Source organism: Pelophylax lessonae, assembly GCF_965119305.1.
Source record: "Pelophylax lessonae genome assembly, chromosome: 2".
NCBI lineage: Eukaryota > Metazoa > Chordata > Amphibia > Anura > Ranidae > Pelophylax > Pelophylax lessonae.
In genome coordinates, this window is record NC_138769.1 from 430,925,371 (window position 1) to 430,951,509 (window position 26,139).

General features: G+C 40.9%; 1 protein-coding gene across 3 annotated transcripts in view; it reads left to right on the forward strand.

Moving 5' to 3' along the window:
* ARHGAP6 (Rho GTPase activating protein 6) overlaps positions 1-26,139 on the forward strand; it is a 788,712-nt gene that overhangs the window by 729,429 nt on the left and 33,144 nt on the right. For all 3 annotated transcript variants that reach the window (XM_082245536.1, XM_082245537.1, XM_082245538.1), the window contains exons 7-10: positions 764-914; positions 6,985-7,133; positions 14,416-14,595; positions 24,795-24,892. In XM_082245536.1, coding sequence (XP_082101662.1) covers positions 764-914; positions 6,985-7,133; positions 14,416-14,595; positions 24,795-24,892 — 578 coding nt within the window. The remainder of the gene's footprint in view (positions 1-763; positions 915-6,984; positions 7,134-14,415; positions 14,596-24,794; positions 24,893-26,139) is intronic.

Here is a 26,139-nt window from a genome sequence, read left to right on the forward strand (position 1 = left end):
ATCGGCTGACCGATCGTCCGACTTTTGTCCAAGTTGTGTTTTGTTGGTTGGAATGTGCCTAGACTGCACCCGAATTTTCTCGGCCAACAAAAATCTACTTCAGAAGTAATGTCATGTGCTGGTTAACTTTCCGTGTGTTTTTTCTTCTCTGAGCATGCCCAGTCTTGCTCATCAGATTTTTGTCTGCCGAAATCTGTACTGACTGACGGAAAATCGGCCGTTCTGTTGACGGCCAACAAAGATTTTATAGCCTTCACTTCAGATTTTTTTTGGCCGAAAAGTCGGAGTCGTTTGTCGAAAGCATCATACTAACAAGCCGAAAATCGGCAGATCGGACGGCGGCCGAAAATTCCCGGCCAATAATCGATGCGTGTGTACGAGGCATAAGTGTGAGCTTTTTACTTTGTTTTAAAAAAAGGTGGGCAGAAAAAGCCATGAAATTTACTTCTGGCCTGGAGTAAACTCACTGTGTGGTGCTACCATTGAACCTCAAATTCCCCAACTTGTCACAATATATTAATATATATATTTATTAATTTTTATATTTATATATATATATATATATATATATATAAAACATAAAAATTAATTTCTTCTACTTTGCCTTTAAAGTTTACATACATAGAGGGGTATACAATGTACGGTTAACAGCAAACACACACACACATCATAGGTTGAACTGGATGGACGGATGTTTTTTTTCAACCTCACTAACTATGTAACTATGTAACTTATAGCATTTTCATTTTTTTTTTTTTTTTAGTTACGTGAAGAGTTTGATCGTGGAGTTGATGTTGTCTTAGAAGAAGAACACAGTGTCCATGATATTGCTGCCTTATTTAAAGAATTTCTTAGAGATATGCCTGACCCTCTATTGACCAGAGAACTTTACACTCCTTTTATACACACTATAAGTAGGTAGAAGTGTAGAATGTTTTAATGCTGGAGTCTTAATCTACTGATGACATTTTAAATGACAATGGGGAATGTTTTAAGAGATGTAGGAAAGGCTAGTAGTACTTTATACAGTTTAACGGTAGTATTATGTTACAATGTTGCTTAGAAAAAAATCCAATTGTTTAGCACTTACATCTGTTCATATATTGCTTTTATTTTTAATACAAATATTACTTTTATTTCCTCTGAGGCAAGATACAGTATCATGTCACTGTAATGTCTAAAATAGATAATAGTGTAAATGAGGACAGCACTCATATTTCATAGTTCTTAGTGTAGAATTGTTAAATTGGTTTAGAGTCTTATTAAAATGTTTATACTATATGTGCTTTTTAAAATAAAGTCACTGATCTTAGTAGGAGAAACTTGCTTTGCTTTTTGCCTCCACTTATGGCACTTTTCCACTGCAAGTACCGACTCGGCTCTACTCGGCCCTGCTTGGCTCTGTTTGCTTTTCCACTGCTGGTACCGCATGGTACGGTGTTGGAACGGTTCGGTACGGTACAGTATGGTTTGCTTTTCCACTAAAGTAGTACTAAAGTTAAGTGGGTGGGATAACAACGGGGTGCGTGGGATTCTCTGACCAATCAGTGGCTAGTAGTGACTGCATGCAAAGGATTGTGGGATATGGTACCGGGTATGGTACCTCTTGGAACCACAATCGAGGTGGTACTGTTTTTGAGAGCCTTACTGTTCGGTTCCATGCAGTGGAAAAGCACCGCTTTACCGTACCGTACCGTTCCTACACCGTACCATGCGGTACCAGCAGTGGAAAAGCACAAAAGCGAGCCGAACCGTTCGGTTCCATGCAGTGGAAAAGCGCCACCGTACCGTACCGTACCGTACCGAACCGTTCCTACACCGTACCATGCGGTACCATGCAGTGAAAAAGCACAAAAGCGAGCCGAACCGTTCAGTTCCATGCAGTGGAAAAGCGCCATTAGACTATGGACGTAAAGTGGAACTGTGGTTGATTGTTTTAGCAACCTCTGTCATGTTTTTATTACTGCCTGGGTCTCTGTTGAGCCTTACTTGCTCTTCCAGAGATAGTGGTTTCTGGGAAATGAAGTGAAAGGAAATCTCTCCAATAGCAATGCAAGCAGCAATAATTCTGTGTCCCCTTTCAGTGGCAGTGATCATTGAGACAGGATATAAAAGCAGGACGTAGGCAAGAGGAAAATCTGACATAAGTTCTAACACATTCCGACAATATTAAAAATAAAAATAGTAATAGAAAAAAAAATGAGGCTTTATTCAATATACTTTAATGTTATTAACCATTAACACAAAAAATATGAGGCTTTATTCTATATATTTGAATGTTATTAACCATTAACACTTTAAAGACTGTCAGTAGACAGGCGTGGGGTGGGTTTCTCCCCATGCATACCTATTGAGGCTAGTTGACTTCGCTGTGCAATAATGAACTTCACTTTACAGCTCTGCTAATGACAGTTTAAGCCCTCAGCACTAGAGAACATGTCTCTTCACAGGAGGAATGTTTGCTTTTAGAAATACATGCAGAGTCATTCAGCCATAGCATGCTTTTATTTATCTCCTCCCTGTATATTTTAAAGCTGAACTCCGGGCAAGCAGCTAAAACACATGATATATATATACTGTAGGTGGAGGCTTCACCTGTCAAATGTTTTTTTTTTCTTGTCAATCCATTCTTGAAATTTACAAAGCCCTGCCACGCAGTGCAGCCAGGTGGATGACATTGCTTTCTCTGCCATAGTTGTAGACTGTAGAAGGAATACAGTGGTTTTCCTTTCACCACCATAAGCCTGCTTACTGGTCAATGAAAGAGCAGCAGTAAACTAAGGCAGGACATAGATGGTGCAAATTTCTTTCCTGCAACCATGGGAAATTTGCACGATTCCCCCATCAACACATACAGTGCTGACAGGGGAATGCCTCCTGCCGAGCCATTGTCTTCTCCCGGCGGGGTGGAGGCTGGCAATTGAAGCCAAGACAGTGATACTTGCTAGCAGCTATACCCACCGCTTAAGATAATCTCAAATTAATCCAACAGGCTGGTTGTTTTCAAGTTGATTGATTGATCAACTTGGTACATTCAGCCTGCCCACACATGATTCAAGCAGGAACTGAGATTGGAACCATCAATGGCCGGCCTAATGAGGTGATCTTGCTGCTCACTCTGCTCGCCTCACCAAACTTGTCAGCACATTTGCATGTAGCACATCTGAAATGTTCTTAGTCCTGCTCTTTCCCCTCCCAATCTGAGTGCTGCTATAAATGAGACTGCAATAAGCTAATATCTGATCAAATTTTGCTATTTGCATTGGTTCCATTGAAAAAAAAAAAGTACATTTAACCACTTAAGCCCCAGAAGATTTTACCCCCCTTCCTGACCAGGGGGTATTTTGCGATTCGGCACTGCGTGACTTTAACGGACAATTGCGCGGTCGTGTGACGCTGTACCCAAACGAATTTGACGTCCTTTTTTTCCCACAAACAGAGCTTTCTTTTGGTGGTATTTGATCACCTGTGCGATTTTTTGATCATGCGCTATAAACAAAAAAAGAGCAACAATTTTGCAAAAATAACAATATTTTTCACATTTTTTTATATGAAATTCCCCCCCAAAAAAATTTAAAAATCAAATTTTTTTTAAATTTTTAGCCAATTTGTTTTCTGCTACCTATGTTTGGTAAAAAAAATCACAATAAGCGTATTTTGATCGGTTTGCGCAAAAGTTATTGCGTTAACTAACTACGGGAAAGATTTTTGTCATTTTTGTTGTTTTTTTTTTTAACATGTAATGGCGGCGATCTGCGACATTGCGGCGGACAGATCGGACCCTTGACTGACATTTTTGACACTTTTGGGGGTACCAGTGACATTACTACAGTAATCAGTGCTATACATATGCACTGTTACTGTAAAAATGACACTGGGAGGGAAGGGGTTAACTTTATTGGAGAGGGAGGGGTTAAGTGTGTCCCTAGGGGCGTGTTTCTAACTGTCATTGGATGTGGCTAGTGGTGTAACATCACAGATCAACGGTCCTACATAGCAGGACCGAGTGATCAGTGCTTTTACACAGGGGAGAATGACAGGCGGCTTTGTTTACATTAGCCGCCTGCCTTTCTCCCTATCTACCCGACGATCGCGAGTGTACATCGGGTCCGCCGGTCACACACGCCGGCTTCGTCGGGTACTCGCCCCCTATTCGCTCCCAGGCTAGTGACGTACCGGTACGGCACTTTGCCTGCGAGGGGCTGACCGCCGCCGTATGTAGTCGGGTGGCGGTCGGCAAGTGGTTAAGACCCCTTTCACACTTTTGTGACTTGTCCGGCAATTTGGGACTGCAAAGTCGCATGACAAGTCCTAATCCATGATTTACAATGAGTACTGTTCATATCTGTACGACTTTAAGTTGCAACGACTTCAAAGTATTCCCTGCACTACTTTGGGACAATTTTAATGCATTTTGAGGTCCAAAGACATAGGGCTCTTTCACACGGCCGCTCCGTATGTCCGCAAATCATCCTATTTTTTTGCGGATGATTTGCGGACATAATGTAAGTCAATGGCACTGCGGATGTCAGCGGAATACCATCCGCTGACATCCGATTTTCTTCCTTTCAGTTCTGTTCCGTTTTTTGGAACGGAACAGAACCCTATTTTACCTCCGTTCAAAAAACGGAAAGGAAGGAAAATCGTATGTCAGCGGTGTCATCCGCTGACATCCGCAATGCCCATAGACTTACATTATGTCCGTATATCATCCGCAAACGGATGGGATGATATGCGGACATACGGAGCGGATGACACAAATGTCATCCGCTCCGTGAAAAAAAAAAAAGTCCCGTAGCGGAGAAAAACAGTGGAGCGGCCGTGTGAAATAGCCCATAGGCATTGCTTCAAATCCAGTCAAAATTGCGGCAAAATCACTGTACAATTGCGGCAACAAAATTGTGGTAAAATTGCACGACTTTTAGGTTGCATAAGTGTGAAAGGGGACTAAAGTTGAACTCTTCAGTCTTGTACAGTTATACAGATTCCTTTCCTGTACTGAAATTCCTTATTCTGATTTCACTGCACACTCAGAGCTTCTCAGAGTGTGTATTAGAAGCTGCAGCGAGTCAGATAGAGCCTGCCTCATTTCCAGGCTAAAGAACGCACAGTATCATCTAGATCTGTCCTTGGCCCGATCCATTCAATCATTGGATTTAGGTTTTTTAAATCATGGAAGCACAGCATCACATGTGAGCATTACCTAGGGCAGTCTTCATGCAAATATAGTCTGCTTAGGAACTCCCAATCTCCCAGACTGACTTCCACCCATCAAGGCATTTTTATATAAGTATTACTCCTCTCAAGAGCCAATCAACTACTTGCATTGGGGCAGAGGGTCCTTGAGAGGAGTACAGAGGAAGAGAGCTGTGATGTTTTCATTAAAGTGGAGTTCCACCCAAAAGTGGAACTTCCGCTTTAGGGAGTCCTGACCCCCCGACATGCCACATTTGGCATGTCATTTTTTGGGGGGGGGAGCGGGTACCTAGTTTTGACAGGTACCCGCTCCCACTTCCGCTCGGAGCGCCGCGGCGCCCTGAGCGGAAGTTCTCCTCTCCCCCTCCCTCCCTGCAATATTCTGGGACACGTCAGAGGTCCCAGAAGATTGCCGGCCAATCACGGCGCGCAGCGCGACTCGCGCATGCGCAGTGGGTACCCGGCTGTGAAGCCGCAAACTGTAACAGCCGGGTGCCCACAGCAGTGATGCCGGCGCCGAGGGAGAGGATCGTGGCTTCCGGTGGCCGCATCGCTGGACCGTTGGACAGGTGAGTAAATGGCTGGAACTCCGCTTTAAGCTATGTACAGCATCCTGCTGGTCCCTCCCACTGGCCGTAATCTGTCTGCATTGTATAGAGAAGCACAGAGTCCTAGTGATGATGTCCCTGCGTGCAAAATAAGGGATTTCATGAAAATGGAAAGGTTTATTAGTGTGTTGATGAGGGGGAGGGGGAGGGGAAGGAACCAGGAAAGACAAACTGTAAGCAGATTAAACTTTAGCTTTATTGATTTTTTTAATGAATGCAGAAATGTGTATCTTTTGTGCCTGGAGACTGGCTTTAAAGTGGAGTTCCACCCATTTTCGTAAATTTAGCTGTATGTAATCCCCTTTAAAACGACTTTTACCAATGGAAACTTTTTTTTTTTTGCTAGTAAATACCTTATTTTCTGGTTTATTCCTCCTCTCCTCACTTCCGGGTCCAATCGGCGATGACGTCATTCGGCGATTCGCAGTGTCTGCTGGGATGTATTCCATGCCAGAAATCTCGCAGTATTACCCAGGAGCTGAGATGTACTGTGTGTATTCAGGCCATGCTCTGCCCAACCTCCTCCCCGCCTCCTCTCAGAGAGCTCAGTGAGGATATAATGCTTTCAGTCCTCGCTCACTGAGAGGGGGCAGAGGCGGAGGCGGGGCAGAGAATGGCCTGAATACACACAGTACAGCTCAGCTCCTGGGTAATACTGCGAGATTTCTGGCATGGAAAACATCCCAGCAGACACTGCGAATCGCCGAATGACGTCATCGCCGATCGGACCCGGAAGTGAGGAGAGGAGGAATAAACCAAAATAAGGTATTTACTAGCAAAAAAAAAAAAAAAAAGTTTCCATTGGTAAAAGTCGTTTTAAAGGGGATTACATACAACTATGTAATCCAACATATTAAAAATGGGTGGAACTTTGCTTTAACTTTTGTTGCCCTCCCTTGTTTTTCTCATTGGATACTTGTGAGTAAATCCTACAGGAAACTTGGAGAAAAGAGAGGTTGTGAGGCCTGGGAAAAAGTAGAGTGTTAGTTCCTTACTGAGGGTGACTATACTCTGCCAACATGATCATACAGTATATATTGCTTTTTGCACTGCCTTATAAAAATTTTTTACCAATTGAAAAATGCTGTACTGTTTTACACAGTACAAAAAAATGTGGTCTGCACAGAGGTATTAAAAGTAATTTTCACATAACATAATATTATCTTTTTTTTTTTTTCAGTGTTAGATCCTGAAGATCAACTTGCCACTTTACAGCTTCTCATTAACTTGCTACCTCCTTGTAACTGTGACACTCTGCATAGATTGTTGCAATTCCTATGGACTGTGGCTGGCCACGCTGAAGATGCAGTTGATAAAGATGGTCAAGAGGTATGCGTCCAATGTTTTTGTTCCATGGGTAGACTTTATAGCTAGCATATTAGGCTCCCGGCCTGCTGGAGGTTTGTGGTTCATACGCAAAGATAATGTGGAAATACAATATATTTATTTGTGGTCTAGAATTTGTGTAAAGAAAGAATAGCTTTTCTGTGGTTGCTGGTTATCCAGTGACCACACAAACACAAATTTCCCCAATCACTGGTGGCCAATGGTTATTTGGTTCCCCATCGCTTGAAGCTTTACAGACCTCAGCATCAGCAGCATTATAATATTCCTCTTTCACATTCAAAAAAACAACAGCTTGTATTAGTACTGATTATTACTTTGTTTTACACTTTCTTACATTATCCTAAGAGCCGGTTCGCATTAGTGCGACTTGTCAGCCTGACAAGTCGCGCTCCCTCACGGTCCATTGACCGCTACAGGACCCGTTCTAATAGGAGCAACACAAGTCGCTCCGACTTAGAAAAAGGGTCCTGTACTACTTCGGGGTGACCTCGGAGCGACTTGCATAGAATTCCATTATGTGAAGTCCATGCAAGTCGGTCCGAAGTCGTGGTGCAATGTAATGCACAAGTCGCCCCGAAGTAGTACAGAGTCATGTCGCACTAATGTGAACCGGCTCTAATGCTAACTGCTGTTTGTCCAGCAAAATAAAGAGAATAGACAAGTGTAAAGCAATCTCATGATCTCATGGCTTTTAATACCATCTCTATGCTGATGAAACCCAAATCTATCTGTCTACTCCTCACCTCACTCCTTTAGTCTCCTCTTGCATTACTAACTTAGTAACTGACATTTCAGCATGGATGTCGCACCATTTCCTTAAACTAAATCTCTCTAAAACCGAGCTGATAATATTCCTCTAGACCTGAACTCCATAACATCTCTAAAATTCACCCCTTTTTAACTAATGAAACCACCAAGTTACTCCCTTGTTATCTCTTGCCTTGACTATTGCCCTTCTCATAGGCCTACCTCTTCATAGGTAACATCTCCTCTCCAACCGCTCAGTGTCTGCCACCCCTCTCTACCATTCTCTACACTGGCTTCCAATCACCCAGCGTATTAAATTCAAAATACTAACAACATCATACAAAGCCATCCACAACTCTGCTCCAAGCTACATCACCAATCTTGTCTCCAAATCCCACCAAAACCATCCTCTCCGCTCCTCTCAAGCCCTCCTGCTCTCAAGCTCCCATGCTCATCTCCAGGACTTCTCCAGAACCTCTCCCATCCTCTGCAACTCTCTACCTCAATCTGTCCAGCTATCTTCTACTCTGGCTGCCTTTAGGTGATCTCTTCAGAGAAGCCAATCACACCTCCAATTAATCTTTTATCACTTCTATCAGATCATCCCCCACAGTTATACCCATTTGTACCACTTGCCCCACCCTGTTCGATTGTAAGCTTTTTTGAGCAGGGTCCTCTTATTGTATTGGAACTGTACTGTCTCCCTTTTTATATCGTAATTGCTGCATAAACTGTTGGCGCTATATAAATCCTATATAAATATAATAGTAATAATAATGTAGGATGAGTTGCAAATACAGCTTCATGCAGATTATAAGTGCTTGGATGACAGCTCACTTAAAGAGACACTGTCATTAACCACTTTACCCCCAGCCCTATTTCGGACACTTTTTGTTTACAAGTTAAAATCAGTATTTTTTCCTAGAAAACTACTTAGAACCCCCAAACATTATATATATTTTTTTAGCAAAGACTGTGGAGAATAAAATGTCGGTTATTGCAAAATTTTTTGTCACGCGGTATTTGCGCAGCGGTCTTTAAAACGCCATTTTTTTGGAAAAAAATTGAAAAATCACATTTCACTGCATTTAAAAAATACTAAACAGTAAAGTTAGTCCATTTTTTTTGTATATTGTGAAAGATGATGTCACGCCGAGTAATTAGATACCCAACATGTTACGGTTTAAAATTGCGCCCCCCCGTGGGATGGCGACAAACTACGGTCAATAGAGATCTCAATCTGCGACGCTTTAAATTTATTTAACGGTTACCAGTTTAGAGTTAGAGTGTAGCTCTTTTTTTTAAAATTATTGCCCATGCTCTGGCAATTGCGGCGATACCTCACATGTGTGGTTTGAACAGCGATTTCATTCGCGGCTCGACTTGCGTATACGTTTTTTTTTGTGCGCAAGCTAACGGTGACGGGGGTGGCTAAATTTTTTTTTTTCCTATTTATTTTTTCTTTTTTTTTAACTTTATTACAGTTTTTTTTGAAAAAAAAAAAATCTGATCACTTTTATTGCTGTCACAAGCAATGTAAACATCCCTTGTGACACCAATATGTAGTGACAGGTACACTTTATGGAGGGATCGAGGGTCTAAAAGACCCTAGACCCCTCCACTACACTTCCCTGTATGCAAAACGCCGAAAACGGCATTTTTGCATACAGCCGTTTTTCAAATCTGCCGCCTTTTGCAGCACAGTAACCCGGAAGTGACGTCATGGACGCCGCCTCCGGGTTACATCATCGGAGACCCGATTGATGCTGTTTCTGGCATTCATCGGGACTCCATCCAGCCGGCGGACGTGCCGGCTGGGTGCTCGGGGCTCCCGGTGGGACGGGAGCCCTGAGCAAAGCCACGGAAGGCGGCGGGAGGGGGGACGTCCCCTCCCGCCCCCCTGGGTAACGATTGAGCGGCTCCCGAGCCGCATCGGTCATTACTGACGGAAAGCCAACCGTCGGCTCTAAACAACGGTACCGGGATGATGCCTCTAGCTAGATGCATCATCCCGGTATAACCACGCAAAGTCAGCTGACGTAGATCTACGTGGCTGGTCGTTAAGTGGTTAAGAAACACTTTTCAGACTGCGCGCATAAACAAATTGGTTAAAATAAGAACTTACTGATGCTGTCCTTATAGTAATTCAATATGTCTTTTGTCAGGAATTTAGTTTATTCCAACTTCAGACACTTCCAGACTATCACACTGATTCCCCACTCCTGGCCCACCAGGGTGTCCATCTGCTGCCTGTGAAGCCTCCAGCACTCTGGGAGTGATAGCAGGGAACAGATTGAGTTTTTTCTGCCTATACTAATCAAAGGAAAGGAAATCACTGCTCAAGGTGGTATGAAAGCCTGATGACACACACCGGTGCACGCCCCGGCTCGCCTCCGTGGATAATCAATGAAGAAAAAGAATTGGCTGCACTCCAAATGAGGTCAAAATCCAGATTTATTGACTGGACATCCCAACGTGACAATAGTGACAAGGTAGACGCATTTCAGGAAGTGAAACGCGTCTACCTTGTCACTATTGTCACGTTGGGATGTCCAGTCAATAAATCTGGATTTTTGACCTCATTTGCAGTGCAGCCAATTCTTTTTCTTCATTGCCTATACTGAGCACCTAAATGCACTGCTGTCATAGATAATGTGCAGGCACTTAACCACATGGGATTGATCAACTAAAGGAGGCTGTTACAAGGGAATTTTCTCTTAGACTAGTGTATGGGCTGCAGCTCTGCTAATTTCCATCATCCAATCATCTGCAAGTTTTTTTTTTTCCTCCCATGGGATTGGGACTATTTTGTAAAGTGAATTTTCACCATCTTTACTAAGCTAAAGGAAAATTCCCTTGCCAAGTAAACAGCCCAACTGTCTTCGGTAAATCAATCTCAAAGCTTCAAGTGTTGAAGCTTCACAGTCAACAGCCAAGTCACCTTGGTAACATCAGGGCCAGTACAGAGCCTATTAAAGAAAACCTCTGAGGGTGGAGAAAACTACAGGGCTATTACTTATAAAAGGCATAATACATTTCTATAGTAAGGGCAGCATCATTTTTTATGTGAGGAGCCTGAAAAGTATTATCTGATGCCAGTGTCTTTTTAAATCTGCCAATATGTTTACAGAGTAAAACTGGCCATAATAGATTCCTCAGTCCATACAAAGGAGGTAGATGTAGGAATCCACCCCCCATTCGGACAGTGGCATCCACAGCTGTCAGAATACACTGATCAGTGGCAATAGCATACTGGCTGCAGTCACTGATCAACAATAGTTTTCAAGCTTATCCCTTAGACAGAAGTCGATCAAATGATCAACTTCTGTCAAACAGGGACAGCCACACGCTAATTGAAATTTGGCTGGTCCCTGCTGAGCTGACTGAATTTTTATCAGTTTATTGCCAGTTTAAAGCTACTCTGTAAGTGGGTTTCTTTTTATTTGCACCCTCACATAATAGCTGCACAGTGGCTAAGTGGTTAGCACGTTCACCTAGCAGAACTAGGGTTGTCAGTTTGAATCTCACACTCTAGATCAGGGGTCTTCAAACTATGGCTCTCCAGTTATTCAGGAACTACAATTCCCATCATGCATAGTCATGTCTGTGAATGTCGGAGTTTTACTATGCCTCATGGGACGTGTAATTCTGCAACAGCTGGAGGGCCGTAGTTTACTGTAGAGACAGGTTGGTCTAAATATGTGTATTTATTAATGTTAGGGACCTTAGATTTTAAGCTGCTTGAGGGCAGATACTGAAGTAAATGTACAATATACATGTAAAGTGCAGCGTAAATTGACGGTGCTCGATAAGTACTTGTAATGATAATAAATTATTTACGTAAGATTATAATTTTTTCGATTTTTTGGCATTGTTTTGAGTTACCACATTCCATATGTAGAATATACAGTATTAGCATACTTCTGCGGTGCATAAACTGGAAAGTTAAAGTGTTACTTTACCCACATCAGTAAAATCAGTGTGTATATGCAGTAATGCATGCTTGTTATACTCACTGTGGAGTCTAAGGGCCTGTGCATTGTGTAAAAAGGCTGTTTGATCCTGTCTTCTCTGATCCTCTCCTTCTTCCACTGTCCCTAATCCATCTCCTGATCAAGGGCGGATCCATAGTCTAGTTTCGGGAGGGGCGCTGCCAGAAAATAAGGTGTTGCTTACAGAAACAATCCCTGGAAATGGAATCCTGTCAGACAGTGTCACTATTCTTCCCTGCTATGCGGCAGGAAGGAAGTGGCCTATTAAAATTATGCCACTTCCTCTCAGCACAGAGGAGGTAGGGAAGAATAGTGAGACCTGCCAACCACAGTGATGAAAGTGTTAAGGCCAGCCGTGACAGTGGCGGCGGTTTAACACTTTTATCAACTTCACGGGAGATCTTTGTGATCTTCCGACGGGTATCCTGATGCGCTACAGGAGCGGTTCCCAACCTTTTTGGCACCGGGGACTGACTGCGTTGAAGAAAATTATTCCAAAGCCTGGGGGTGGCGGTTTTTCAGTGGCAATTTGTCGGGGCAATGGCTGGTGTCGATGCTTCAATCATAACGGCACCATGGTTGATGTTGTGTCAGGATGATTGAAGCGCATTATTCCTGTTATTACATTTCAATATAAAATTAAATAGTTAAACATACCATAATGCAGAATCAGTGGAAGCCCTGAGCATGTCACATGCAGTCATCGCCTGTCACCAGATGCAGCTTGTCACTTGCCATATCACCTGCCACCAGATGCAGCTTGTCACTTGCCATATCACCTGCCACCAGATGCAGCTTGTCACTTGCCACGTCACTTGCCACCAGATGCAGATTGTCACTTGCCACGTCGCCTGCCACCAGATGCCATTGGCTGTGTCCCAGAGTGAGGGAGGGCTGGCAGTGAGAGATAATGTCATCTCTCTGCTGCCCATGGCTGCACAGGGGGAATGGTGTTCTGTCAGAAGCTGAACTGCAGTGATGCAGGGCAGGCTGTGAGAGACTTTGTCATCTCTCTGCTCGCTTGCTTGCCCGCCTGCTCACTGGCCTGGCCGCCCGGCCGCTCAGCCACCAGCCCGCTCACTGGCTTACCCACTGCCCACTCACCAGCCCACTCACCCACCACCGGCAGGCCCATAATTTATATGGGGGGGGCAATTTCCCCATTGCTCCTCCTGGATCAGCTCCTGCTCCTGATAGAACATAGCCTTGGTGGCACTCTGCACATGCTCAGTTTGGTTAGTTTGGTGTGTATTGCTAGAGAGTTTTTTTTTTTTTCTCCTGGGAGGGTGCATGTGATCAGCACAGGGCCAGTCGGCGCTGTGCAGACAGAGGGTCAGGGGTCATGCAGCCTCATAGGACAGTCAAAGGAGAATGAAAACCCCTCCTACAAGCTTTAACCAGACACTGATAAAAGTCACAAGACTGCTATATATTGCTGATGAGAAAAGATATTTTATTTTAGTTTATATTTACTAAAATAATTGCATTTCTGTGTTTTGTGGGAGACCAGATATAGTGAATCCAGTGTCCTGGGTTTAGTAACAGTTTAACTCTATCATGTCTTTATTTTTGGTATCTGTTCTCATTCTTTGTTTATAAAGGCTGTACAGTATCACTTCTTCTGTATGATCAGTTTGATTCTCATTATCTTTTCATATTTTGTATCCATGGTGTCTGGACAGTATCACATCTCATGTTCTGTATGATCACTGCCATTCTTAGTATTTGGGTAATTCTCGGTATCTTTTCTTGTTCTGTAGGTATAGGTATAGTGTAATGCATCTTTTATTCTAGGTGTAAGTCTCAGTATCTGTTACTATTCTGGGGGAGTACTGAGAAATTCTTTACAAAATGATTTTGTGTACATCTCCTTCTGAAAAATGACCTGGTTAGTTACCAGGTTGTCATGTTGTTGGTTTGGTATCAATCATTTTGGAGTCGGTGATGATACTAAGCAAGTATAGGGAAAAGTCTGACATTTCTTTGACTTTTATTTGCTCAATGCTTGTTCCAGGTCTGTATCTTCAAAGTATCGAGACGCAATCAGGAAACTACCATTTTTACAAGGAGGCCATCAATAGTGGCTAGTCCCATTCCCAACCCAGAATATTTAAAATAACTACAGGGTTGTTCCGTTGCTCTCACCCATTCTTCCTCCACCTTCATAAATATGCACACCAAAGTCTTCTTGTGGTGGGATCATGCCCACATGTCCAAGCATAATGAAGCTTCTCATTGGTTAATTGGTTTTATATATCATAAAACGAGTGAGTAGGAGTAAACATTATTTGATTTCCATGGTAATATTACATGCCATGATGTCATGGTTCATGTTAATTTTAGACACCAATGTTAAGTACATATTATGATTCATTATGAAAGAAGAAATGAAATTTTTCATCTATAATTGTTTTCTAGCCCAAGCAATAAACTGTGCTATAATCAACAAGGTAGTCTTTGCTCATAAAATTGCTATTATGTACATTCTTTTCATGTTTTGTACTGTCTAATGTGTTTTTTATTAGATTACTGGGAACAAAATGACTTCATTAAACCTGGCAACAATATTTGGGCCTAATTTGTTGCACAAGCAGAAGTCGTCTGACAAGGAGTTTACAGTTCAGAGTACTGCCAGGGCTGAAGAAAGTACGACAATTATCTCTGTGGTACAGAAAATGATTGAAAATTACGAAAGCCTTTTTATGGTAAGAAAATTATCTAGTTGGTAAAAAAAAGAAATATTTGGAAATGAGAACAGTGACAGTTCTAATAAAAAGCATGTATGTTTATAACTTTGTACTTTTACATTTGAGAATAAATAAAGCTTTATAAAGCTCAACCATATTCCCATAGTGAGCTCTGCCTAATGCAAACCAAGGCAAATGAGGCAAATCTCATGTCACATAGGCTAAGGTATAGGCTACATGGCTGTGGGTATATGTGGGTTACTGAATCTGTGATGGACACAAACAGTACAGCAGTGCTACTTGGTTTTTCTAGTTAGTAGTTTTAAAGATAATTAATGTGGATGCAAAGCCATAAAAAGATTACTGCCAGCCCCTCTGTTCTACAAAGCTATACTATACTGTGTACATAATTGTTTAAAATGATGCTTCTAAATACCTTCTTTTAGATTGTTTCTCTTTGGTCACGTGACCTCCGAATGCTCTCCTCTTCTGATGTCCACTGGGGAGGTTACGTGACCACTGTGCTATCAGCTCAGCCCCTCCACCTGTAGCCCTTAGATTGGCGGAGGTCACATGACCGAAGAAAGACAATCAAAAGAAAGTATTTATAGGCATTAATTTAAACAAACATGTATACAGTTTAGTATATTTTTGTAGAACAGAGGGGCTGGCAGCAATCCTTCTTTGATTTTATTGCCAGCTACTAACAGGAAGGAGGTGGGGGGGGGGGCGAATTTGTTTATTGGCTCACACACAGGAGCTGACAGGAAAAGAGAGAGGGAAAAAGGAGAGCAGTGGGATAATGGAGGCACAAAACTGACCACGGTAATCATGGATCAGCAGCCTTGATTACCGTGGTGAGTTTACATAGGGGGCACAGAAACAGGCAAGATCAACTAGGTTTTTTTAGAACATAGAGAGGGACAAATGACACAGCACAAGCACTATTATGTGTATCCTACTTTAAAGGAACAGGATATATTTTTTTCTTTAGAGTTACAACTGCGTTAAGCGTTCTTTATTTAAGATATGCCTGTATGATTAGAGTAAGCTTGACATTAGAGTTTTGTTGTTTTTTTTTTTTTTATTGTTGTAGCTCAGTGTAGTAGTCTGTCTCTATCTTTGTTCCTTGATATGTATAACAGGGGGGAGTACCGCGCTTAAAAGGTGCTTAGTGCATGTTATTCATACATTTAATAATTTACTTTCAGTGCTTTCAAATGTTTAAAATGAAATATAAATATTCTCCAGTGTATAAAATTATATAAATATTCTTCAGTGCATAAAATTTAAAAAAATTCTCATTAATAAATAAAATATTTCTTACAAGTGATGTAAATATGTGCTATAAACAATCCTTAATTATCTCAAAATTTGTAAGAATGAAACATAAAAATCAAATGCCAGTGATAAATTATGTGCTTATAAGTTTCCAATAATTAAATAGTTCAAAAGTGAAAAAGTGCCAAAGTGTCCTTGTATATATAAATAAAATGGTGTATATTCAAACGCCTTTTCTTTCCCAAAATTCATGCAGGTGCTCTTCCATGCAGTGGCCACTAGGTGTCCTAAGCGCTCACCTCAATTGGCTTTATAACCAGCTTTGTATGGTATCATATGTGATCCTCCTTTTCTATGGTTGATGGGTCCGGTCACTAATTCTCACACTTATCCCTTTTAACGCGATATTCCAGGGGGTGTGTGTGGAGCCTTTGAATCTCCAAAATAAATGGGGCCACAATAGTGATTTTATTAAAAGAGATAAAAATAACAGACTCACATTTTCCTTCGTCTTTGCCAATGCATAACAATTGTAATGTCGCTACGTCACTTCCGGTTTGGCGTCCTACGCGTTACGCTGCGTGCCCACACAGCTTCTTCCAGGGATACCTGTGGGCACGCAGCGTAACGCGTAGGACGCCAAACCGGAAGTGACGTAGCGACATTACAATTGTTATGCATTGGCAAAGACGAAGGAAAATGTGAGTCTGTTATTTTTATCTCTTTTAATAAAATCACCAAACGGTACCTCACTATTGTGGCCCCATTTATTTTGGAGATTCAAAGGCTCCACACACACCCCCTGGAATATCGCGTTAAAAGGGATAAGTGTGAGAATTAGTGACCGGACCCATCAACCATAGAAAAGGAGGATCACATATGATACCATACAAAGCTGGTTATAAAGCCAATTGAGGTGAGCGCTTAGGACACCTAGTGGCCACTGCATGGAAGAGCACCTGCATGAATTTTGGGAAAGAAAAGGCGTTTGAATATACACCATTTTATTTATATATACAAGGACACTTTGGCACTTTTTCACTTTTGAACTATTTAATTATTGGAAACTTATAAGCACATAATTTATCACTGGCATTTGATTTTTATGTTTCATTCTTACAAATTTTGAGATAATTAAGGATTGTTTATAGCACATATTTACATCACTTGTAAGAAATATTTTATTTATTAATGAGAATTTTTTTAAATTTTATGCACTGAAGAATATTTATATAATTTTATACACTGGAGAATATTTATATTTCATTTTAAACATTTGAAAGCACTGAAAGTAAATTATTAAATGTATGAATAACATGCACTAAGCACCTTTTAAGCGCGGTACTCCCCCCTGTTATACATTTCTGAATTGTGTAGGTTACCAATAACAGTACCTGCAGCTTTAAAGGAATTTAGGATTTATATAAAGTGACAGCGCGAGAATTTCACCAACCCAATATCTTTGTTCCTTGATAGTAAGGAATAGGTAGGGGCGTTTTTTTTTTGTTAAGGCAAAGCTGTGTTTTTGCAGCCCTTCACCCAGATCCCAGTTTTGTTATAGCCTGGTCACATCAAGTAAAGGTCAAAATGCAATTGTATGCATATGTACATAAAAACCATTGAATAAATGAACAGATTATAATTTCACAGGAGTGAATTCTCTAGGGTAATAAGAGTTGAGGACTAGGATCAAATTATAGGAATGGAACTTGAATATAGGACAGTAAACCTGCTTGCATCTTAGGCCCTGCAAGTTTGGTCTGTCCAAAACTTTAGGTCACTATGACTACTTAATGTACTTTAATCTAGAGTTTACTTTATTTTAGCAGTAATCCATATAAGGGTGCACCCCCTGCTGAATAAGTCAACCATTCCTGAAAATGACATTAGATTTTGATCCTTTCTGACAGTGCTTATTACAATGCTGACACAGCTTAGCTGAATCTTCCTTTCGTTACTTTTCATCTTATGTTTGTGGCCGGGAAATAATAACAATGGAAAAACATTACGCAAGTATGTTTGATGTGAAGCCAGTTTCATTACTGCTTCCCATCATTACTTGTATGCAGTAAATAGAGATAGAGGCAAGAGAAACAATTTTTACAAGATTTTAGCACTCAGTGCTGTCTCCCACTGACATAAAGTCTAGTTGTTGTACATAACACAAGACTACCAGTGATTTCTGGGAAGGTTCCAAAATGACTATAGTCGCCCCCAGAATTTCAGTGGTTCAAACACAACTCTATACAGAGATGGAAGCAGGAGTACTAAAAGTTCAAATACTCAGAAAAAAAGACTCAGGGCCGGTTCACACTGGTCCGACAAGTGCTCCGACTTCAATAGCACAAGTCGCATGACATGTCAAAATCAATGGTTCCTTATGGGAGCCGTCCTAACTGGTCTGACTGGTTGTGCCGGTCTGACAAAAGTTCCTGCACTACTTTTGTCCGACTTGGGTCCATTTTCAGCCTATTGAATTTTATTCATCCAAGTCGGAACAGCATCTTAACTAAACCAACTTGTGACAGGCAACTTGTGCTCAGAGCATGTTAGCAATGCAAAATGTATTGAAAAAACAAAAACAGCGTGGGGATCCGTCCCCCCCAAGACAATACCAGACTCTTCAGTCTGGTATGGATTTTGAGGGGAAAACCTACGCCAAATTAAAACAAAAAAAATAGCGTGGGGCCCCCAAAAATCCATACCAGACCCATATCTGAGCGTGCACGGGGACAAGGATCTCTTTCCCACAACCCTGGGCTGTGGGTGTGGGGGTCTGTGGGCAGGGGTGTTATCGGAATCTGGAAACCCCCTTTAAGAAAGGGACCCCCAGATCCCGCCCCCCATGTGAATGAGTATGGGGTACATAGTACCCCTACCCACTCACCCAAAAAAAAACCCACTGTAGTGCAATAAAAACATGAGACGCTTTTTGGCAAGTCTTTTTGTTAAAATCACTCATGTCCCCCCGATGTAGATCCAATGTCAATCACAATGTTATCCTCTGCTTCCGCTGACCCGGTAAAAAAATAAATGCTTCTTCTCCAATGCTGACTCCCGCCATTCTGTCAGCTCCAGTGTCTGACAGTTCCTAAATAGCTATGAGGCATGGCCTTGCGGTTACGTAACCCAGAGACCCTGCACCCTTGTGATGTCACGGACCCACCCACAGACCCCCACAGGGTTGTGAGGAAGACGCCCTTGAACATAAACATGGGGACAAGGTACTTTGGGGTGGGGGGGCAGAAGCCCCCCTGCTGCAAAGCACCCACCTCCCCCATGTTGAGATTATGTGGCCTGGCATGGCTCAGAAGGGGGGGGGGCTCGCTCGTCCCCCCTCCTCCCCCATCCTACTCTTCTGACCTGCCAGGCTGCAAGCTCGAATAAGCATCTAGTATGGATTTTGGGGGGGGGGGGCACACAATTTTTTTTTTATATATATTTTGGCGTGAGGTTTAATCCATACCAGAAGGAAAGGATTTTTTTTTCATTGGTCAATGGACAAGTCGCAATCATCTCAAAGTCGGAAATCATCTTTGTGTCAGATCATTGTGAACATGGCCTCATAAAGGGAAGTAAAGGGTCATTCTGGAACTGTTGTAAAGCTACCTGGAAATTCAGTGTTGTCCGTGCATTAAACATTACCCTCTTTGACTTGTTATGTATCCAAAATGAATAAGAATTTACATTGTAATCCAGTAGAATATAAGTTCTACATGATAAATATACCAGTAAAGGAATACTTCTTTTTATTAGGAGATACTGGAGGGGTTCACATTTTCAACTACATTGGTGGGTGACTAATGACAAAAAAACTTTTTCAGTGAGACACTCACGTGGTACCATACAGTATGTAATAAACTCATGAGACTGGGTGCATTGAAATCATTACTCTGCAAGACGGAACTGAATAATAATAGCTTTAGAAACATATACACAAAGATTAAAACTGTAAATTATATACCTAGCAAAATAACACACTCATCATTCTACTGACAAGTGTAAACCTCAGTGAAATTCTTGTAAGGAAAACATCACCCCTTAAATAACTAACAAGATACAGATGAACAGATGCAGCTACATTTGTTGAAGCGTCATTCTGTAGGCCCCATGCACACAGGTGAATGAATGAGTCTTGTGTTTGGTAGCATGACACCTGTTATAGGTGGAGCTTGCTTGGCTGAATTACCTTATAGCTTCCTTATGTCACCTGGAGCCTCCATTGGTAATATGGTGTAAATATTTGCCAGCACACCATGGATCTTCGGCTTAAGTCCAAGCAGTTTTATGAAAGCATTATCATATCACAGGCAAAAAGAGTGCAATGCTTCAGAGCCGTGCAGGCCCCCTTCATCAGGCATCTAATATCACATGCCTGATTAAGGGTTCTTGTACGGCTCCGAAATGTTGTACTCCTTTTGCTTATGATGTGATCATGCTTCAATGAAATGATTTGGAACTAACTTGAAGATCCATGGTGTGCTGGCAAATATTTACACTGCATCATGTATGTTCCAGTTTCCAGCTGGCGGTTGCTGCAGCACCCATTTGCTTAGCGCTTATTGTGTGCAATGGGAATATGGATAGTTTCCATTAGTCCACTAGTCTGTGCTTAGCCGCCTTGAGATTTAACAAGTATTCCTATTTATTCTACTGTATTCTCCATGATTTACACCGATCAGCCATAACATTTTGACCACCCACCTAATATTGAGTAGGTCCCCTTTTGACACTAAAACAGCCCTGACCTATTGACGCATGGATGCCACTAGACATCTGGAGGTATGCTGTGGTATCAGGCACCAAGCTGTCAGTAACAGATTCTGTAGGTCTTGTAACTTGTGAGGTGATAACTCCATAGATCAGACTTGTTTTTCCAGCACATCCCACAGATGTTTGTTTGGATTAGGATCTGAAGAATTTTGATGCCAAGTCAACACCTCAAACTCTTGTTGTGTTCCTCTATTTATTCTTCAGGTTTCATAAAAACTATCAATACATGCTGTATTACTTGCTGTTCATAGTCACTGTGGGATTGGTTTTCTGTATTCTGCAAAAAACTGGTTGATCCTGCTATTCTTTGTCTCCCCTTCCTGTCCATGCCCCCACTGCAGTTGGGGATTTTGCAGAGCAGCTGTTGGCAGCTAGTGCACATGCTCAGTTTTCTCAGGGTTAGTGTATTTCTACCCTAATCATTTCCTCCCTATCACATTTGAGCAGCCCATGTGACTATAGTCACATAAGTGGACATATACACTCCCTCTACTTCATGTTCACTAACCAACTAAACACAATAGAGGTGGGATATTACATCTTGATTTATGGAGGTTTCACCTCCCTCTTATTCTAAGGCACATGCTGGAGGAGTGTGACAGAGTCTGTAAATGGCAGAAATCCACCCCCACCATGTTATTGCCAAGAAATAATAAAGATTTGACTTCAAATGCATAGTTGTATGACAATTTTAAAAAGTTTATTGATACTTATTATTTATTTTTACTCTGTATTCCTAAGCCAGTTTTTGTTTAACATGTTACCAACAGCAGAGCAAGCTCCTCGCCACTGTTTCCCTGCAGACAGGATGGGAAAGAGCTGGGTCATGTGACAGCTGTATATCAATTAGGAAAGAAGTTTTTTTAATAAAGTCATTATAGTGCCATCATCCACATATATAGGGAGAAGGGATAATGTAAATTAAAAAGTGTGTGTTTAGTTTTAATTTAAACCATTTTGCACTGTGGCAGGGCACATTATCCTGCTGAAAATGCAAAATTCTAAATGGTGTTAGAATGTGCCAAAAATAAGGTACAATTCACTCATCTTAGATGATCTTGCATCCCGCGTACTGACACCAAACTGTAAGGGACTTTTGAACCGGATGGCTAGATGGACTCCCTATGAACATTTGGGAACACACAGGGACATAAACAAGGGTATAGACAAAGAAAGCATGTTCATTTATTTCAGGAAATGTCTCAAGCATATAAACAGTTAGAATAACAGAGAGGTTGATTTCACAATAAGGGGTTTGGTTTCAATATGACTCACGATCACATGATACTTTTTGGCATACTACACAATTTTAAACTGTTCCCATAACAGACTAGAACAATCAAGATGTTCCTATGTGCAACTATTTCTGCAGAGTCAGACATAGCTGAACAAACAAGATGTTATGACTATAAATCAGGCATAGTTGCAGGAATAATAGAGAAGAATACACAGCATAAAAACACCATTAAGCCATCAACTGCCATCCTGGAATACTACTTCCATGAAAGGGGTGTAGTTGGTCAACAACAATGTTTAGGTAGGTGGTACATGTCAAAGTAACATTCACATGAATGGCAAAACCAAGATTTCCCAGCAGAAAATTGCCCAAAGCATCACACTGCCTCTGCCGGTTTGCCTTTTTCCCATGCTGCTTCCTGGTACCATCTCTTCCCCAGGAAAACACTGTACACGCACCCGACCATTCACATGATGTAAAAAAAAAACACGATTCATCAGACCAAGGCAATGTTTACTTGCTGCATAATACATACCATTGACCTTCAGGTGCTATTGTAACAAGATAGCCAATGTTATACACTTAGCTTGTCAGTGGTCAAAAAGTTATGGCCGATTGGTGTAAAATAATTATAAAAACTCAGTGGTGATGGTGAGACCCTTTATTATATGCTGTAGTGTGCACAGATTGATGAAATCACCAGGAGAGACATGAGAAATGATGGGCTTACTTAACTTTCCTGCCTCTACCGCAAACTGAAATATTCATTTAGGTTGACTGACCCTTTAAAATGTCACTAATTCTAAACCTTTTCAATAGGGGTCACATGAAACATATCAATATTGCCAGATTAGATAGGTCTATTCTGTAAATAGAATCATAAAATCATAAATCTATTTTTCAATATGTTTGGCATCATGTCACGTTGTATATAGTTTTTTCAAGCAAATCATTTTTCAACGCATTTCCACTGCCTTCTCATTGGCACCAGCGTTCTCATGCTTGGCTTGCACAGCAGGCTGACAGTGCTGCTGCTAATTGCAAGGTAGCACCATAGGGTTGTGAGCCTGCAACAGGAAGTGTTGTTTCTAGCAGGTTTTTCGGGTAAGAAACTTTGCAATAGATTCACAAAAATGATTTGTTTAAGAAATCTATATACAGTGAGTAGATTTTCAGTTTACATATATACAGTGAGTAGATTTTCAGTTTACATATATACAGTGAATAGATTTTGGGTTTAAATACTCATTAAAGTGGAGCTTCTCTCCCAATCAACATATGATAATTTTAATCCCCATGCCGCTAGCATTAGTAAATAGATAGGAAAGTATATCATTATTTTTTACATTTCTTCAATTACTTCCTGGTTTCTTGCCTAGGCAAATGATGTCATACACCCCAGGAGTCTTCAGGAGGGGAGGAGAATGGGAGGGGTTTTGTCAGCTAAGCACACTCTCCTGCATGCATGCTTGAGCTAAGGGCAGATGGATTCCATTAAGTAAGTGTTATATGACTCATTTGCCCTTACTCAAGATGGTTAAGGCCAGAAATGTTAGGGGGTTGTTTTGAAAGTCATTTCTCAACAAAGTAAAGCATAGAGCCATGGATGGATGGGGGAGTTTGCTCTGAATAGTAAAAATAAATTAAATAATGTTTTTTGTTTGTGGTGCCCAGATGCAATGAATATCCCCATTAATGTTACAACAATGCATGTTAATGTATGAAACTAGCTGTGCTCAAGTCGGTATAGTGCCATTTATCTTGAATGTTACCCTAATGCATCTACACATGAGTGTAGCTGTGAACCATCTGTGCAATATAGTGTGCTTTGCTGAAAAGTCCTGCAGGTATATAACCACTTCAGCTGGTGAACTGCATCTCGCTCTTTGAGACCAAACTGTATTTTTGCTATGGGCTACTTGGCGATAACAAAGCTTGTTTTTTTGCATTATTGTCTTTTAAAATAATTTTTTAACTTTGACTAGTTATAATTTTAAAGAAACTAGTGGTGCTACTTACTGTACAGAAAAAAAGGTACACATATTTAATAATTAGACTAGGTTTTAATGACACTGAAATAAAGTTCCTGGTATAAAGCATGGTCATAGTATAAAGTTATTTAAAAAGGAATTCCTTTTTCAATGTTACATATATTTTTAATTTAACTCCAAAAAAAAAAAAAAAATTAATGAAGAAGGGAACAAAAATTATCATAAATAATAAACATAAAAAATAATAGCTAAGGGAAGAGGAGGAAGAAGGAGTTAATGAAGGCTAAACGAGGTTAATAAGGGGTAAAATAAGAATATATTTTATCTTTTTATTTCACTTGTAAGGTTGCTTTAACTAATGTAATTTACAGATCAACACATCTACACACGAATGAAAAAGGGTAAATACAATATAATAATAGGAAGGTTTAATTAACACACTGTGATACAGAGAAAATGCTCAATGTCAAAATTTCTGGCAGTAGCAATAACAGAGTGGCATGAGACAAGAGGAGCAGGGCATTGGAGATGCACTGTGGTAACTTTGTTGCCGTTTTCTAAGGCTTATCTCCAAAGTGGCTGAAACCTGCATGGCATGTTGGCAAAATAAACGGGCTCACACATGCAAGTAAACCGTAATATTTTGTCTTTAATTGTATTTGAGAATCACAGATAAGTGCCGGCTAACTGTTTGGTTAGGAGGTAGTATCAACTGTGCAGAGATTTATTCATTCGCTTAAATGAATGGGATGCCTTACGGCCCGAATGGGCCCTCAAATATGTTATATTTATATTGTATATCAACTGAGATTATGTCTGTGGGGAAATTCACTGCAATTCCTGTCTTAATCTATTGTGTTATTACTTGGTCCTCTGGATTTTTTTGTTTTTGTTTTATTTCACAGTGTTTATATATTTCATTATTTCCATTTTAGGTCCCTCCTGATTTACAGAATGAAGTTCTTATTAGCCTGCTAGAAACTGACCCTGATGTAGTAGATTATTTACTAAGGAGAAAGGCTTCTCAGTCCTCGTAAGTGAATCTGTTTATATTTACTTGTCGTTTATGAGTAAAATTAGTGCTGGGAATGTTTCTGTTTTCTGTACTGTTTATCAGGCCTGTAGAGTTGTAGGTCTCCAGTGCTTGAGATGAAAAAAGAAAAAAGAAAGAAGCATCTGATCTTTTTTCATGGTAACACTCTCATTATTAGTTCTGATGTGGCCATTTACAAGCAGATCGTTGGCACAGAAGATTAGGATCATCTGCATAGGTGCATGTTTTCTGCCTTGACGTGCAGTTATGAAAATATATGAAACCATTTGAATTTTGATTTGGATCTTAGGGAGCGTTGTTGAATGTACGAGTTTGATTTGGATCTTAGGGAGTGTTGTTAAATGTACGAGTTTGATTTGTATCTTGGGGAGTGTTGTTGAATTTACGAGTTTGATTTGGATCTTAGGGAGTGTTGTTAAATGTACGAGTTTGATTTGGATCTTGGGGAGCATTGTTGAACGTATGAGTTTGATTTGGATCTTAGGGAGCGTTGTTGAATCTACGAGTTTGATTTGTATCTTAGGGAGCATTGTTGAATGTACGAGTTTGATTTGGATCTTAGGGAGCATTGTTGAATGTACGAGTTTGATTTGGATCTTAGAGAGTGTTGTTAAATGTATGAGTTTGGTTTGGATTTTAGAGAGCGTTGTTGAATGTAGGAGTTTGATATGGATCTTAGGAAGCATTGTTAAATATATGAGTTTGATTTGGATCTTAGGGAGCATTGTTGAATGTACGAGTTTGATTTGGATCTTAGGGAGCGTTGTTTAATGTATGAGTTTGATTTGGATTTTAGAGAGAGTTGTTGAATGTAGGAGTTTGATTTGGATCTTAGGAAGCATTGTTGAATGTATGAGTTTGATTCGAATCTTAGGGAGCATTGTTGAATGTATGAGTTTGATTCGGATCTTAGGGAGCATTGTTGCATGTATGAGTTTGATTTGGATTTTAGAGAGCGTTGCTGAATGTATGAGTTTGATTTGAATCTTAGGGAGTAGGGGTGGGCTCTGTGTTCAAGTTGAACATAAGTTTGACTCAAACATCAGCTGTTCGTGTGTTTGCTGAACACACAAACAAATGGGGCGCTCGGCGGGAAGTTCACCCGCCGATGAGTGCCCCATAATGCACTGCGTTGTTGGAGTGCATTGATTGCTGATGATTGGCCAAAGCATGCACCTGACCTGTATTCTTTGGCCAATCCCAGCACAATGTCCTGTCAGAGCCAT